The 13,805-nt window shown below is 37.0% G+C and overlaps 1 protein-coding gene across 1 annotated transcript in view; it reads right to left on the bottom strand.

Annotated features, from left to right (window-relative positions):
* The window catches only part of LOC104279402 (calcium-activated potassium channel subunit alpha-1-like), a gene marked incomplete at its 5' end in the record, with an annotated part of 104,638 nt that overhangs the window by 11,445 nt on the left and 79,388 nt on the right, over positions 1–13,805 (bottom strand). Inside the window, 3 exons of the mRNA XM_009876676.1 lie at positions 802–996; positions 8,571–8,701; positions 11,934–12,047. Of these exons, the coding sequence (XP_009874978.1) occupies positions 802–996; positions 8,571–8,701; positions 11,934–12,047 (440 nt within the window). The remainder of the gene's footprint in view (positions 1–801; positions 997–8,570; positions 8,702–11,933; positions 12,048–13,805) is intronic.

The raw sequence follows: 13,805 nt of genomic DNA, 5'->3' as shown, positions 1-13,805 counted from the left end.
GGACTTCTACAGGAACTGAAAGGATGTTTATTTCTACCTGTGTACTCTCACCACCCTTAATCCTTAAACTGGAATTCCTTGTCACTTCTATGAAGGTGGTCACTCCATTCCTTCAAGCAGAGCTGGTGAATATAAGGTTAATTTAAGAAACAGCAAATCCTACATTGCCATCATCACAGTGAAGTAGGTGCTTTGGGATTCCCCTAAAGATGACAAGATTTGGCGCAGGAAACATTTCTAGATACTTCTGGATCCAAATACACCGTTTACAAAAAGTGGTTTGTTTATTTGGGCTATTTTCTTTTTGTTCACTTTGTTTACTTCACTCTTAGCATAGTGGAGTCAAACTGTTATAAAATCATGATTTTGCAAGATTTTTGGTTCATCCAGAAAGAGCAGAAACCAAACCTTACAAGTTTGGCTTCAAGCTAATTAGCATATTTTAAACAAGAATTGGAAGCTCCATGGAAGGACTAAATCAGCTTATCAAAAACCAGCAAAAGTATAGATACTGCTCATGTTTACAATGGATTACTCTTAGAATGCCTATACTGTCCAAGGCTTTTGTTGACAACTAAGATCCACAGGATTTTCTGTGGGAAACGTCACAGCAAGGGGTCTGGCGAGTCACACAACTTCTTAAAACGGGTAAGAGCAAACCTGTCCCCCTATGCTGTGAATCGTCAAATGAACCAAAAGCCCCACTAAATGAAATAATAGACATTATATACCGATTCCGTCTGAGAGAAAACAAACAGACTGCAGACCAGCCTTGGTCCTATGTTTTGCTCATGATCTTACCCCTAGGTCTGCAAACGGCCCATCATACAGAGCCAACTGAGCAACTCGACACCTGTCCCTGTTTGCAAGTGTCTGGGGCGTGCTGTAACCTCCTCTCAACGCATTTTCCTCAGCAATCAGTGCTTCCAGCTCTGGTGTGGCTCCTCCTGTTACCAATGTCCGTATCAGTGTGAGGATATTGTCATTGAAGTATGTCTGCAGAGATAAAAGAAAGCTCTTTAAGCAAACACCATTAAAGTCACAACTGAAGACATCCAAATTACAACTTTTCTGGGTTTCTGCTGTTTAAAGTTCTTGGCTGTCTCTTCAAATAATTTTATATAGAAAGTGAAAAGACAGCAGCCTCCAATTACTCTATTTTCTTCTATCCCATTAGGCTCCTATACTAGATTCTTCCTTTTAAACACCAATTCAGGATGATTTTTATTAAAGTACAAAAATTTGAATGATTTATGTTTCCTATAATTGGTGTTAGTAGTGATGCAATGACTGCTTTCCTTCTCATTGCCTTCATGTCTAATAATGGGCTTTAGGACATGTAATTGTAAAATTCAGACCACATTTAAAGCTTACATAGGCTAGATTGCCTTTTTACTCCTGTCACCAATTCGTTGGGGAGCTGCCTTTGTGCTGCAAATGTCATTACTTATTACTGTGGCTGGACTCTAGCAGTCTAACCGAGGTATTGTACTAAACATCTTATTACGAGACTTGACAGTGTTCAGACATAAACATGTATCAATTAAACATCTTGAGTTCATTCCAGATAAATGTATGATGAGTTTGGGATCCTGGTGGTCCTTTTAAAAAACTCTAGGGTATAGGGTAAGTGTGGTTTATTAGGAAAGATTTACTTCACACTGACATTTTGCCAGCGTCTGTAGCCTTGCTGGTCTGTCAGGCAAACAATGGGTATTTTAAATATTAATTTAATGCCAGATGAATGACTTTCAAGTTCACTTAAATGTATACTGGTATAGTTCAGAGATACTCGGTTAAGTATCTGCAATGCAACAGTAACATTAAACAAAAACAAGGAGACCCCATCACTTACAATATCGCTAATGTCTATGTTTTCAAAAGCTGTGCAAGTGTGGGCGACGTACGAGAAGAAAACGAGCTCACTGCAGAGTACATAGGATTGACAAGGTTTGTGGATTCCATTACTGGATTTGTGGCTTCTGCTGAACTTGGGACTTGGAACAAATGTCTGTAATCCAGTCAGGTAAAAACTAATACTGAATTCTCAAACTGCTTGCTGTCTAAAGACAACACTTTTTAAATAATAATTTTCAGTGTAATTCATTGCTCTATCCATATAATGTAACTGTATTTAATACAAAGGTAAATTGAGGTACAGGTTGAAATATGTTATTCTGAGATCAAAAAGCAGAACTGCCTTCCTACCCATGTTGCTTTGATATCCTTTCTTTCTATAACAAAATTTCAGTTTTATTGTTCACATAAGATGACAAATAAAATGAATTCCATGCAGCAATGTTTTTCACCTTTATATTCACGTTACCTAACTTTGAGCTTCTCTGTTTATTTATATAGGCATATATGCCATTCACCTGTTGACTAAATTAAAATGAGAGGAACATATTGTTATTGTTATACATGCCCTAAAGCAAATATTTGCATCTCATCAACTCCAATTATTTTAAATTAGCCTGAGTAAGGCACTACATACTTTAAATACAAAGTGTACTGTAAAGAGTTATCTAACATTAGCAGGAGTCAGAAATATTAATTTAGTCTAAAACGGCAGCTAATCTCAAATCAGATCTTACATATGTGGATGCACTGTGTAACAATTCAAGTGTAATACTCAAACCTTCCTTAACGTATAGAAAAATCAATGTGACCCCTTGCAGGAGTGTAAGACATGCAAAAGTTTAAAAGTGTACTAAGAATTTTATTACTCTTTAGGAGGTATCAGTAGACCTGCCTCCACTGGTTTCCAACTCTTTCTCTCTTTCTTCATTCTGTAATTCAAATTATAGCAACTATAGCCAGAGGCCAGGATTTAAACACATACTCTCTTAGCTCATCTGAATTTTGTTCTGTGCAAGTGCACAATAACTCCTTACTGTAAATCCAGTTGTAGCTCACTAGAACATGATCTGCTAAGAAATTATACTGTGGTCATATCACTGATTTTACTACAGATCTCATACTAAACCGAGAAATGAAAGCCGTAGTAAAATAATATACCAAGTCAAGCATCTGTGAAAAATTCATCAATACAGTTATTTTTTAAAAAAAATAAAGTAAAATACACATCACCACCCTCAAATCCTAGTGCAATTAAGACATAATGGGCCCAGTTCTGACTTATGTCATGTACCAACGAGGTACAACGAGTAACTCTGGGAGCATTACGCTACTATGAAACTGATGCAAACGAGAAAAGAATCAGGTCTATTGTCAATGGAAGAGAATACTGTCAACAGAGAAAGGCTTCCCACTGCTAGACAAATGTTAAGGCATAGCTAAGACACTTATTAGCAAAGGAGGCAACGTTTATCTTGGAACAAGGGCTTAATTTGGGTTTCATGACATGACTGATGTGGATGTCACCATTTAATCAGATGGGTGAGTGCAGCCAAATGATGGTGTTTCGTTTTCTGCCATCAACAAGTGAAAAGATTCCAACTTTCAGAATGGACAGCTCTGGCATTGATGCCAATCAAAAAATGCCCACCCTTAAGTGAAGGTGAATAAGAAGCTGTAACTTGTCACCTTTTCCCAAATACAGTTGCTTCTTCCTGTACTAATAAACACTCCCCAGGAAAACCCCCTGTGTCCATGCTTTTGATTGTCACAAAAATCAGACTCCTTTCATCACCTCTTGCCAGTTTGGAACTGGGGGACACTGAAAAGCTGAACTAGCTGATATCCATTTCCTCTGGAATAATAATACACTGAAATTAATTTGAGAGTGATCTTCTACTTGCTCTGTGGGAGGGTACTTGGCCTGGATATGCCAGTACTTATAAGAAACCAATCTAGAGAATGTCTTTGGAAAGGTGCTGCTGTACTTAAAGCAACAAGACACTTTCCAGTGATGGTGGTGAATTCCTTTTGTTGACTGTAAAATCATAACTGAAGAAATACTTGTGTGCTACTGCCATTAACTGAACTCCACAATGGACATCTGTACAACACTGGAATCCGGAATAAGAATACAAAATAGATGCATTCTAAACACAGAAAAAAGGAAATGCATCACAGACATTGCAACTGGGTAACTGGCAAGGAATTCTGACACACATATTTGAGCTAGCAGTGCCACCTAGCCTATGCTGCGAAACTGTAGTTGCAGCTCTTTCAAACGTTTTGGTGATGCTTTCCTGTTTGTTCAATCATTTTTTAAAGTGTAATTACCAGAGTGCTTATGTTTTGCAGATAATGCTGTCAAGTCGTTTAAATTAATTGGTCTGTTACAGAAAATTTAGCTGAAAATTAGCACATCTTTTAATAACATTGCTTTAACTTTAATAGCACTTTGCCTTTCATTTATAATTACTCTGAAATTGTCATTTTCCAAGTCATATCTGCCATTTCTTTGTGTTTGCTAGTGGCTTCTTATGGATTTCTTTTAAGAAGACTCCTCCTCCACTGTGTGTAGTTTTTAACATAATTTTCAAACAAATATTTTAACTTGCTTTTCTTTCCCAGTTGGAGGTTCTGTTGAATATATATATTTATATATAATATTCATATATATGAATAATATATATGCAAGCCTGAGGAACAATTGAGCTGACATTTGTAACTCATACCAGCAACAAAAGGGCCTTTGAGACAGGATCAACAGAAGAAAACTAATAAGAATGTTTCACAGTTTGAAAATCTATTGATTCTCAAAAAACTATCCAAACTTTAAACAAGTTACAAGATGCTGCTTGCTAATTCCCTGACAGTACTTGTACAAAAAAAGTAGTGTTGTTTCAAGATGTCCGTATCATAGATTAGAACAGTTTCTTTTCTGTATAAATAAGACTGCGGGGATCACTGAGGGAGAACTCTTGAGTAATTGATATAATGAACAGTTATTTTTAACCGTTTTAACTATTATCTTCCATTCTATGCTTTAATTGACATGAAGAAAAAGTAGAATTTACTATAAAGACCCACAGTTCTAGCACAAGGAAATAAATTCTAGGATATTGAATGTCAAACGGTACAATCTGGTTCTGGAGATCCTTGCCTCCTTGCACCACTCGCACAGTATCAAGTCTACTGCCAGCGGAATGTATGGGAAGGATGCCAACCTGCTGGAACTTCTGTGGTTCTCACAGCTTCAGCACAAAAAGGAATAATAGAGAAGCTTTGGCTCTCAGGCCAACTGTTGAAACCTTTGAAGGTACCATGTGTTGATAAAACTGGTTTCCTTGCATGCACAGGATTTTCTGGAACAACCATTTCACTAAGATCCAGAAAAGGAAAAAGTACTTCACCTCAAAACTTAGCTTCTCTTAAGGTCTCCTATGTCATGTAACAATTTTACAGCTGAAGATAAACTTTTTCTAAAACATTCCCATTATCTAAAAGATGCTTCCAAGCTCATGGTTTTTAGTCATATTCGGTTTGGTGATGAGAATGTGCTTTACTTTCTGGGAGCGGTGCCACCTTGAGACAGACAGACTACATATCTTCTTGCCCTGGGTTTGCATGTGTTATGACAAAAGAAATATTAATATATCATTCAAGTCTCTGGCGGCAGTAGATGACTCTTCAAGGACATAATAATGATTAGCTGGCGCGCTTTAACAATAGCCACTGCCACAATTAAAACATGAACCATGCCTATAGTCTTCACACGGAGTACAATAATGCGCTTTAACCGAAGCCTGCAGAGTCCGCTGTTACCAACTCATCAAACAGACAGTGCAGGTTTTCGGCTCGTTATTGTCTTCCGAGCAATGATCTTCAAACTATCCCACTGTGAATCATAAGCTTGTGGAAAATATTGCCTTCACTGCAGAGGACAAACTGTATGTAGATAGGATTTTGTAAAGTAAACTTCATTAAGTCTTTTACCTTTCAAATAAGAATATAACAGACAATTTCTAATTTAAAATATGCAATGCTCTCATCTTGCAGGAAATAAAGCTAAACTAGCAAACACAATCATCTTCAGCATTCAGATTTGAATGAGAAAGCATTTTCTAATCTATGATTCCTGAGTAGAGTTTAGTCCACTACCTCTATATTAATAAAATGATATAAAATAAAATAATTTAATGCTGATTAATACTGCTGAATTATTATTATTCAATAACTGGATACTTTAGCAAATTATTTTAAATATATTTTGCACCTCTTTTTCAATATACATACATCTATATGTATATTTCACATTACCGGCAGGTCAGAAAGAATACTGTATGCAGTACTTTCTAATTTTTCTTACATCTGTTTTATACCTGTTTTACTACAAAATCCCACTACTGTGAGAAGATATTCATTCTTAATGGAGCAGTTCGTGCATTGTATGTTTGTATTTGCATTCCAGAGATCTCAATAGAGATTGTAAATTGAAATTTTTCTATATAAAGTAAGCAAATTAAAACACCTTGAATCACTAAGTGGACTGAATAAGGAACTATATCCTTGTCTTAAAGTGAGCTGGCCCAGGCCAGAAGAGTGTGAAGTATTTCCTTCTTACAGAATGCCTGTGCAATTAGTAGGATGAAAGCACCACTGCAGGTCTCACAATTTAGTTAGGATTTTGGTTTTGGTTTGCTCATACTGGTTTGAAGTTAGGCAGAATAAATAGAAGGTGGTCCCTAAAAGCAAGCATACTCTAGGAGAAAAAACCAAACCAGAAATAACATAGTGCAAGTAGATTAGTTTGTGTGAGAAACGCTCTTTTTGCTGGAGAAGAAACAAAACGAGAATACATCTTTCCCATGAGAATAAGGATGGTAAAAGGAAAATATCTCACACATCTTGCACTTTCTGCAGGGTCAAGAAGTGTTGTACTTTTCCAACTCTTTACTAGGCCTTTGAGGAATAAAAAAGAAAATAATGCTGCCACTGATCAGCAAAGTGGTGAAAGAAAAGACAGGATGGTGAACAATGCTAACTGACTGAATCCTTGGCTTGTTTTCTTCATTAGTATTTTTTCTAAGTTAGAATTTTCTACTCTCGTTATCACATTTACTTCTCTGGCTTCAGGCTGCACTGACCCTGATGTATAATATGACCACTTAGATGTGAAAATGTTTGAAGAAAAGACGCTGTTGAAGAAAGGAGTTGTAGAAATAGAGGGATATGTTGTCAAAAACTAGAAGTTAATAAAAGCTAGAAATAACCAAAAATATTGTGAGAATTATATGGTGAGTTCCAAGTAAAAATTTCTGAACAGTCATGTTCCACATACGTCTTATCATTTTGCTATTATTTGCACAATATGCCTTTGCACAAGAAAACAATGGTGTCCAGATTTTGCTCTCTTTGTAGCAATATCAGGAGCAATCAGATGAATTAACCCTACTTTTTCCAAGATTCTGGAAGTGCCCTGCTCATTTAGGGACACTGATTTAGAAATAATGCAAGCAGATAAACAGCTCTCAGTGTAACGGTTTGGAACCTTCATGTTAAATTATTCCCATTTTTAGGCTTTCTGAATTTGCCACATCTGCAAAATATGGCAAATAACATTCAAAAAAGTACTGAGTTTATTGCAAACTCCTAGGTTGCATTAGAATAAAATTTTATCAGTGCAGACTAATATTATTCTTCTGTGGCTAGAACAAATGAGGAACATAGCAGGGAATAAAAATACGAAATACAGATACATACGTATGAAATACAAATAAAATATTAAATAATAAAGATCGCTGTGAATTTTTCTCAAAAGCAAAGACCTTCATCCTGAATTTAGGTGGAGGTCAGACTTGGCTCCTTTAAGGAAATCCATTTGCTCATTTCTAATATACAGGAGGTTTAGAACAGATGAATCTCAGCACTACGGAACTTTATTCCATGGGGAGCTCAGAAACTCTACGCTCAGATTTTAAAAAGACTGTGTCCTTACTACATCTAGCAGAGCTTAAGGTCCCTCTGAAAGCAGTGCAGCTCACACAGAGCAAGACTGGTCTGTAAACCTAGCCAATATGAAGAAAGGGAGGACGAACAGAACAACTGAGGCACATGCCTCAAAACTATACTACAGCAGCAAACCAAAAACCTTGAAGTAGACATAACCAAAGGCCACCATCTGTAGTTTCTGGCATGCACTTATGCTTTGATTCACAAGACAACTCATGTGAAAAAGAGATGATGACCTCTCATCACGCAAGCAGAGTCCACATGATGTATACAATGGCTTTTGCATGGTTCTATCAGTGTCCCCCAGCGCTCGTACTCAGAGAATTGTTCACAGCTACAGGAAATTAAAAGCTTGAAACACCGCTGATGCTCTCCAACATAAATGGTGAGCTAGGGACTGCCACACTGAATTTGGGTCTGGGTTTCAGGAGGGAGATATAACATCTTTTGGAAAGTATTATTCTTAAAGCCTGACATGAGAGTCTTTGCTTTTAAAATTGTGGACTCATGGTAGTCCTAGATATCCCCGTTGTTCTAAAGTCTCTGCATCCAACTAAAAAATAACCTAGTTTAAGCTCTGAAATACTCTTGACATCTAAGAGAAAAGTTTTTTCTCCTGACTATCTGTGGAGAAGGAAGCAGGCTTTCATACTCTTTCAAATTAAGTCTGTCAGAAGGGAATGAAAAAGGTTTTGTTTGCTTACTGCGCTCATGAGAGAGTCCAGCACACTGACAGCAAACGCGGTTCCACATGCAAAGGGCTGCGTGAGATACAATTCTGTGTCTGGATCATCATCATCATCTTGGTCCAAGAACTGAACATTTGAATCATTTACTGAAAACAATAATAATAATAAAATCATAAGGTTCTTCTGGGTCACCAGCATGTGACCTCACACATTACACAGTCAGAAAGAAAAAGAAACGGCATATGTCTGGAAACACAGACTTGTGTCTTTGACGTCACTGAAAATGAAATCAAGATGGATGTGAAAACGTGCAGTTAAAAATCTCTTGATCATTATCCTGCTCATAAGAGATGACTATCTTGCTCTTGAGAGGTGACCATCACCTTGCTGTAAAAGTAGCTTTATGGCATCAGTTGCCTGCACTCAAAACGAGATACATGATGTTCTTTTATATATTGAGGTAATCTTGGCATAGGTTGGGTACAGTGGCTAAGGCTGTATGCACGTACAGTGAAATGTTAGCACAAGATACCAAGTCTGAATCCCATTGTAAAGTAAAGGCTGTCCATAAAACTCTGATTTAGCCCACAGGCATCTGTTAGACGTGCTGCTGTGATTCTTACTGGAGTGGTATTAATGCACTTACGGCTCAAAAGAGGATAAACTGTCCCTTTAACATGCGTCTATCTGAATAAATGAGCAATACTCCAGCTATTCTCTTGAAGCCCTGGCTTTTGTTTAAATATTTGTCTCCATAACTTCACTTCCCTAGTCACAAATTCTATATAAGCCAGTGTGAAAAATAATCTACATCAGGCTGTATTAAAGAAAAAGCCTAAATAAAGTAATATTTGTCATTTAGACTTTCTCTAGCATTTCATTGTCATAGTTTAGTTCTCTGCCTCCACCTCATTCCACTAAAAATAGTTGTTTCCCTGAGATCACTCTATCAAGTGGATCGTATTTCATGAAATATTTCATTTCCATATTAGTCCTCCTCAGGCATGAAAGTACAGACTGCTTAGCTATGCCATCAAAATACCTTTTAACTTCCTAAATCACAAATTAGTTTCTGTTCCCATGCAAGGAAGGCAAATTAAAAACTTCTACAGCATTTGAAACTGCACACAGTGACTATATCTCTATTTCCCATGTTAACACATCTGAGCCAATTCAGAGATCTTTGAAAACAACATGGTCAGGTTTCAGGTCTGTACTTTCTAGGTTAAAAATTCTCCTGCCTGCTATTCTGATCTTCATTCCTATATAGTTTTGTTTTCCATCCATTTTTTTTTCCAACCTGTATATACTACTGTGTTTGCCATGCTTAGCTTACAAAACATGAGTAACTATGAATAAAGCCTCACAATAACTGTCTAAAAAGATGAGGATTGTTATCCTCCATTTAGAGCCCTGTCGAGTCACACTTGGTCATGACCGTTCAGTCAGGACCTGAGTCAAAGTAGGATTTAAAATTCCTGCCTTCCCACTCCCTGGTGTAACTATGAAAACGTAACATCTCAGAACTGTAAATGAGGGAGCGTTCTGCCCTGAGAGTCAGAAGGATTTCATCCTAGCATGCACAAATATCCACAATATTCCTTTCTTTGTACAATGGCTACCAATTTATAAACAAAATAGTATTTGAAAGCCTGACGTATCATTTCAAAATGTACTTTTTGAAGAACGTGTGCCGTAGATTTGCTGGTTGAGAGCAGGCACTATTGACAGCAACATCCTTTTTCCACTTACATCTGGCAGACTGATACCTGACTTTGACACCAGCTTGCTCACTGTGCGTGGTGTCAGTTTCCAAGGCGCTACAAATCTAATGTGAATTCTGTGAGTGTGGGTTTATCCTCAATGTCCTTATGTTCCTGATGCCAGTTAGCAGGCTAGGATTTCTACAAAAGGTCTCCAGGTTAGGTGAGGTGGCCTTGGAGGTGTGGTGCGGCACCATAGAAAATGCTCGTCAGACATTGCCTGCAAAAGCTGGCAAGAGCTCTCTTTATTGAGAGTGAGCAAGGCAGAAGCTTGGCTGCATTTTTACAGCTTCAAAAACTGGGCTTCTGAGGAAAGGCTTACTCTCTCTCAAAAAACTAAACAAGTAGCTTAAGGGAAAGTATGATGCTGTGGGATGTTTTCTCCTGATATCTTTTACTTCTTGGACTTCGTGTAAGAACTGCTAAGGCAAGTCCACCAAATTGTCAATAGGCTGAAATAACAAAAAGAGAAAAAGAAAGAGAGAGAGAAAAGGAGAGAAAAATTGGTGGGAGGGAAGGGAGAGCCCGGGAGGTGGAGACCCAGACCAAAGAAAATGAATTGGTGAGAAGGTGCTATGAAAACAGCCGGCAGGTCAGGCGAGTGTGATCAAAGGTTTACTGATGCTGCGTGAAAAAAAAAATCATTAAGAAAGGCCAGAACAAGACAGTCGATTTCACCCAGAACCACAAATAAAACACATTCAAAGCAGTGCTATGAGGGTGGCCCCTCTGATACAGCCAGATAAATAAAGGAAAAGCTGATGACAGTAAGAACAACAACAACAGAAAGTAAGATAGTGATGTGAAGGAAAAAGGCACTTCTTACCCAGTTCAGTTATCATTAGAATGTGAGTTCCACTGTTTTTTTCCTGACTGATTGAAACCAAAGGCAGAAGTTTGCCAGGCTTAGCTAATAAGTAAAGTATTTAGGGGGAAAAGAAAGTACAGAAAGAGAATAAAGTAAGGGAAAAAGACAGGTAAGGCTCTAAAAAATAAAGCTGAAAAAGAAAATAGAAGGACAAAGGACCACAAATCAAGTTTGTATTTGCCAAGGAAAAAACAGAACAGCTTCTGCACTTCACATCACACCACTTGACAACATAAATACCCACAGCTAGAGTGGAAATCAGAGCCTGGTTACCTACCATCATCGTATTCTCAGGAGTAAAATGTCTCATACTATTATACAGAGTTTGGTTACACATGATTAAACAGTTCTGGACCATGAAGAAATAAACAAATGGCCTCTTACTATTGATTAAATGCACAGGAAATGTCTGCTCGTATATACTGCGGCTTTTTTTTCTTTTCTAACCTTAGCCCAAAGACCGCTGCTTATTTGTTATACTTTGTAAAAAGCATCTTGTCTGATAGAGTGTTTATTTAAGAAAATGGAGAAAACCCAAAGGAGAGAAATATATTTCAGTTATTCAAATAACATGAAACAACTGTTACTAATCTTTCTTTAGACAGAATAATTCAAAACAGGTATCAGAAGAGAAAACGCAGCAGTGTAAGATACAGTATAGGTTAATTTCCCTGAGACTACATAACAAAGGAAGTGGTAAAAAGATATGGGAACACACAAGAAAGGATAAATGCTAGCTTTCCTTACCTAGCTCTGTTATAATAGGGATGTTGGCTCCTGTTGTAATGGAGGGTTGACGTAACAGGCCATGGACCGGACTGTTGTCTGGGGATGACCTATCCATCCCAGGGGGTGTAAAGCCTAAAAGGAAAAAAAAAAAAAAAAAAAAGAAGGAGGAAACTTACACAGGACAATCTACATCTAAACAATTATAGAATCATAGAATGGCCCAGGCTGGAAGGGACATTAGAGATCATCTAGTCCAACCTCCCGGTTTTGGGCAGGGACGCCAGCTCTCGACTAGATCAGGCAATACATGGGGACCGAGCGGGAATCCTCATCAACAGGGAATTACCTATCTCTTCTTTTTTCTTTTTCCAGAAAAGTATGGTAATAAAAATGTCATTTAAAAAAAAAATTACTTAATTTTTCAAGAATTATTTCTTAAAAGCATAATCCTTCACAAATATGCAGGTCATTTCTACTGTAAGATATTTGGCAACTAATGGAGAAATCAAAATTTTTGTTGTTATCCTAGGCAGCCTTTGTATCAAAACATGCAAAATGTTGAATAAAGTTTACTTGAATATAAACTAAAAATAAAGACTTCTGTGTTAGAGAGGTTTAATTTTGCTATATCAGTATTTCAACATATTTCCTTAATTGTCAAATAACATTTTAAAAAGTATTTTTTTGTAAACAGTAATACATACATGATGAACAAATTGCTTCCATTAGCAGCTTTTAGGTTTGATCAACACACATGATTTAGAATTTTCTACCTGTTTTCCAGGAGCAACACAACCTAGAGCAAGTTGGTTTTTTTTCTTTTCAGATGTACCATTCAGACCATGAGGATTACAACTATATGACCCATTCTAACAGGAAAAAAAAAGATAGGATGGAAGGAAAAAGACACAGGTTTTCAAATGGTATATAAGAGGAATACTTGAAAAGAAACTAGAAAGAGTTTTATACCTTCATGTGTGTAAAAGAAACAAAGGTTGGAGAGGAAACATATTGGCAGGCACTCAAAGAAAAAAAGATCTGGAGAGCAGCAAGGTTCACATCTAAAAAAGATTGTATTTTCTCTACACAGTTTGAAACAGAGATCTTGACAACGAACATTTTTTAATTTCGGTTTTGTTTTTTTTTTTAAATAGAAAATATCCACGCTAAACCTTTTGGAGTTTGATTGTAAGTACTGAAAAATAGAGTTACAGAAAAGCCCATGCAACAGTTGAACTGGAAATTCACAGCTGGGACTAATATGTTCCATCTCCCATGTCCAATAAAGCTGTATAAAAAATGGGAGTGTTCACTTGATGTCATGATTGCAGAAGTGATGGTGAATCCAGAGCTTAACTTTAGGGTTTTTTATGTAGCCCAGGATCAAGGCAATATTTTTAAGCAATTATTTGTCTGCTAGGAATAGGATGGAATCAACCTTTACAACACACATTTCTGAGTCAACAACCATTTTTTTGCCACATTGTGCCCGAGTTCTTTGACTTCACACTCGACCTCCAGGGACAGACATCTAATCCTCTGTCATTACTGATCTGAACTAATTTTGAATTGTCCATATACCAATTCTAAATTAATCACAGCCACATAACTTCATTATTTTCATGCAGTGTGGAAAGCGTTTCACTGCGTTAAAGTCATTGATTCATTCATTTGCTACTGAATTCAGAAGATCATAAGATATTATCTACATTACCTTTTGTCAGTTTGGGGTCTAATTTACAAAAAAAGAAGTCTCTAAAGTAAACTGTAGTTGTTAACATGTTTTTACATTGTCTGAGGAATTTATGGTTCTTTTTCAGTGATAACTACGATCACTCTTAAGAGAGTCCCTAAATAAGACAAACTGTAAGGACCATTAGATCTGAACTT

The sequence above is a fragment of the Apaloderma vittatum genome, unplaced genomic scaffold (assembly GCF_000703405.1).
Source record: "Apaloderma vittatum isolate BGI_N311 unplaced genomic scaffold, ASM70340v1 scaffold5619, whole genome shotgun sequence".
In the NCBI taxonomy this organism is placed as follows: Eukaryota; Metazoa; Chordata; class Aves; order Trogoniformes; family Trogonidae; genus Apaloderma; species Apaloderma vittatum.
The sequence above is the reverse complement of the archived record's forward strand: the minus strand, read 5'-3'. Positions and strand labels throughout refer to the sequence as shown.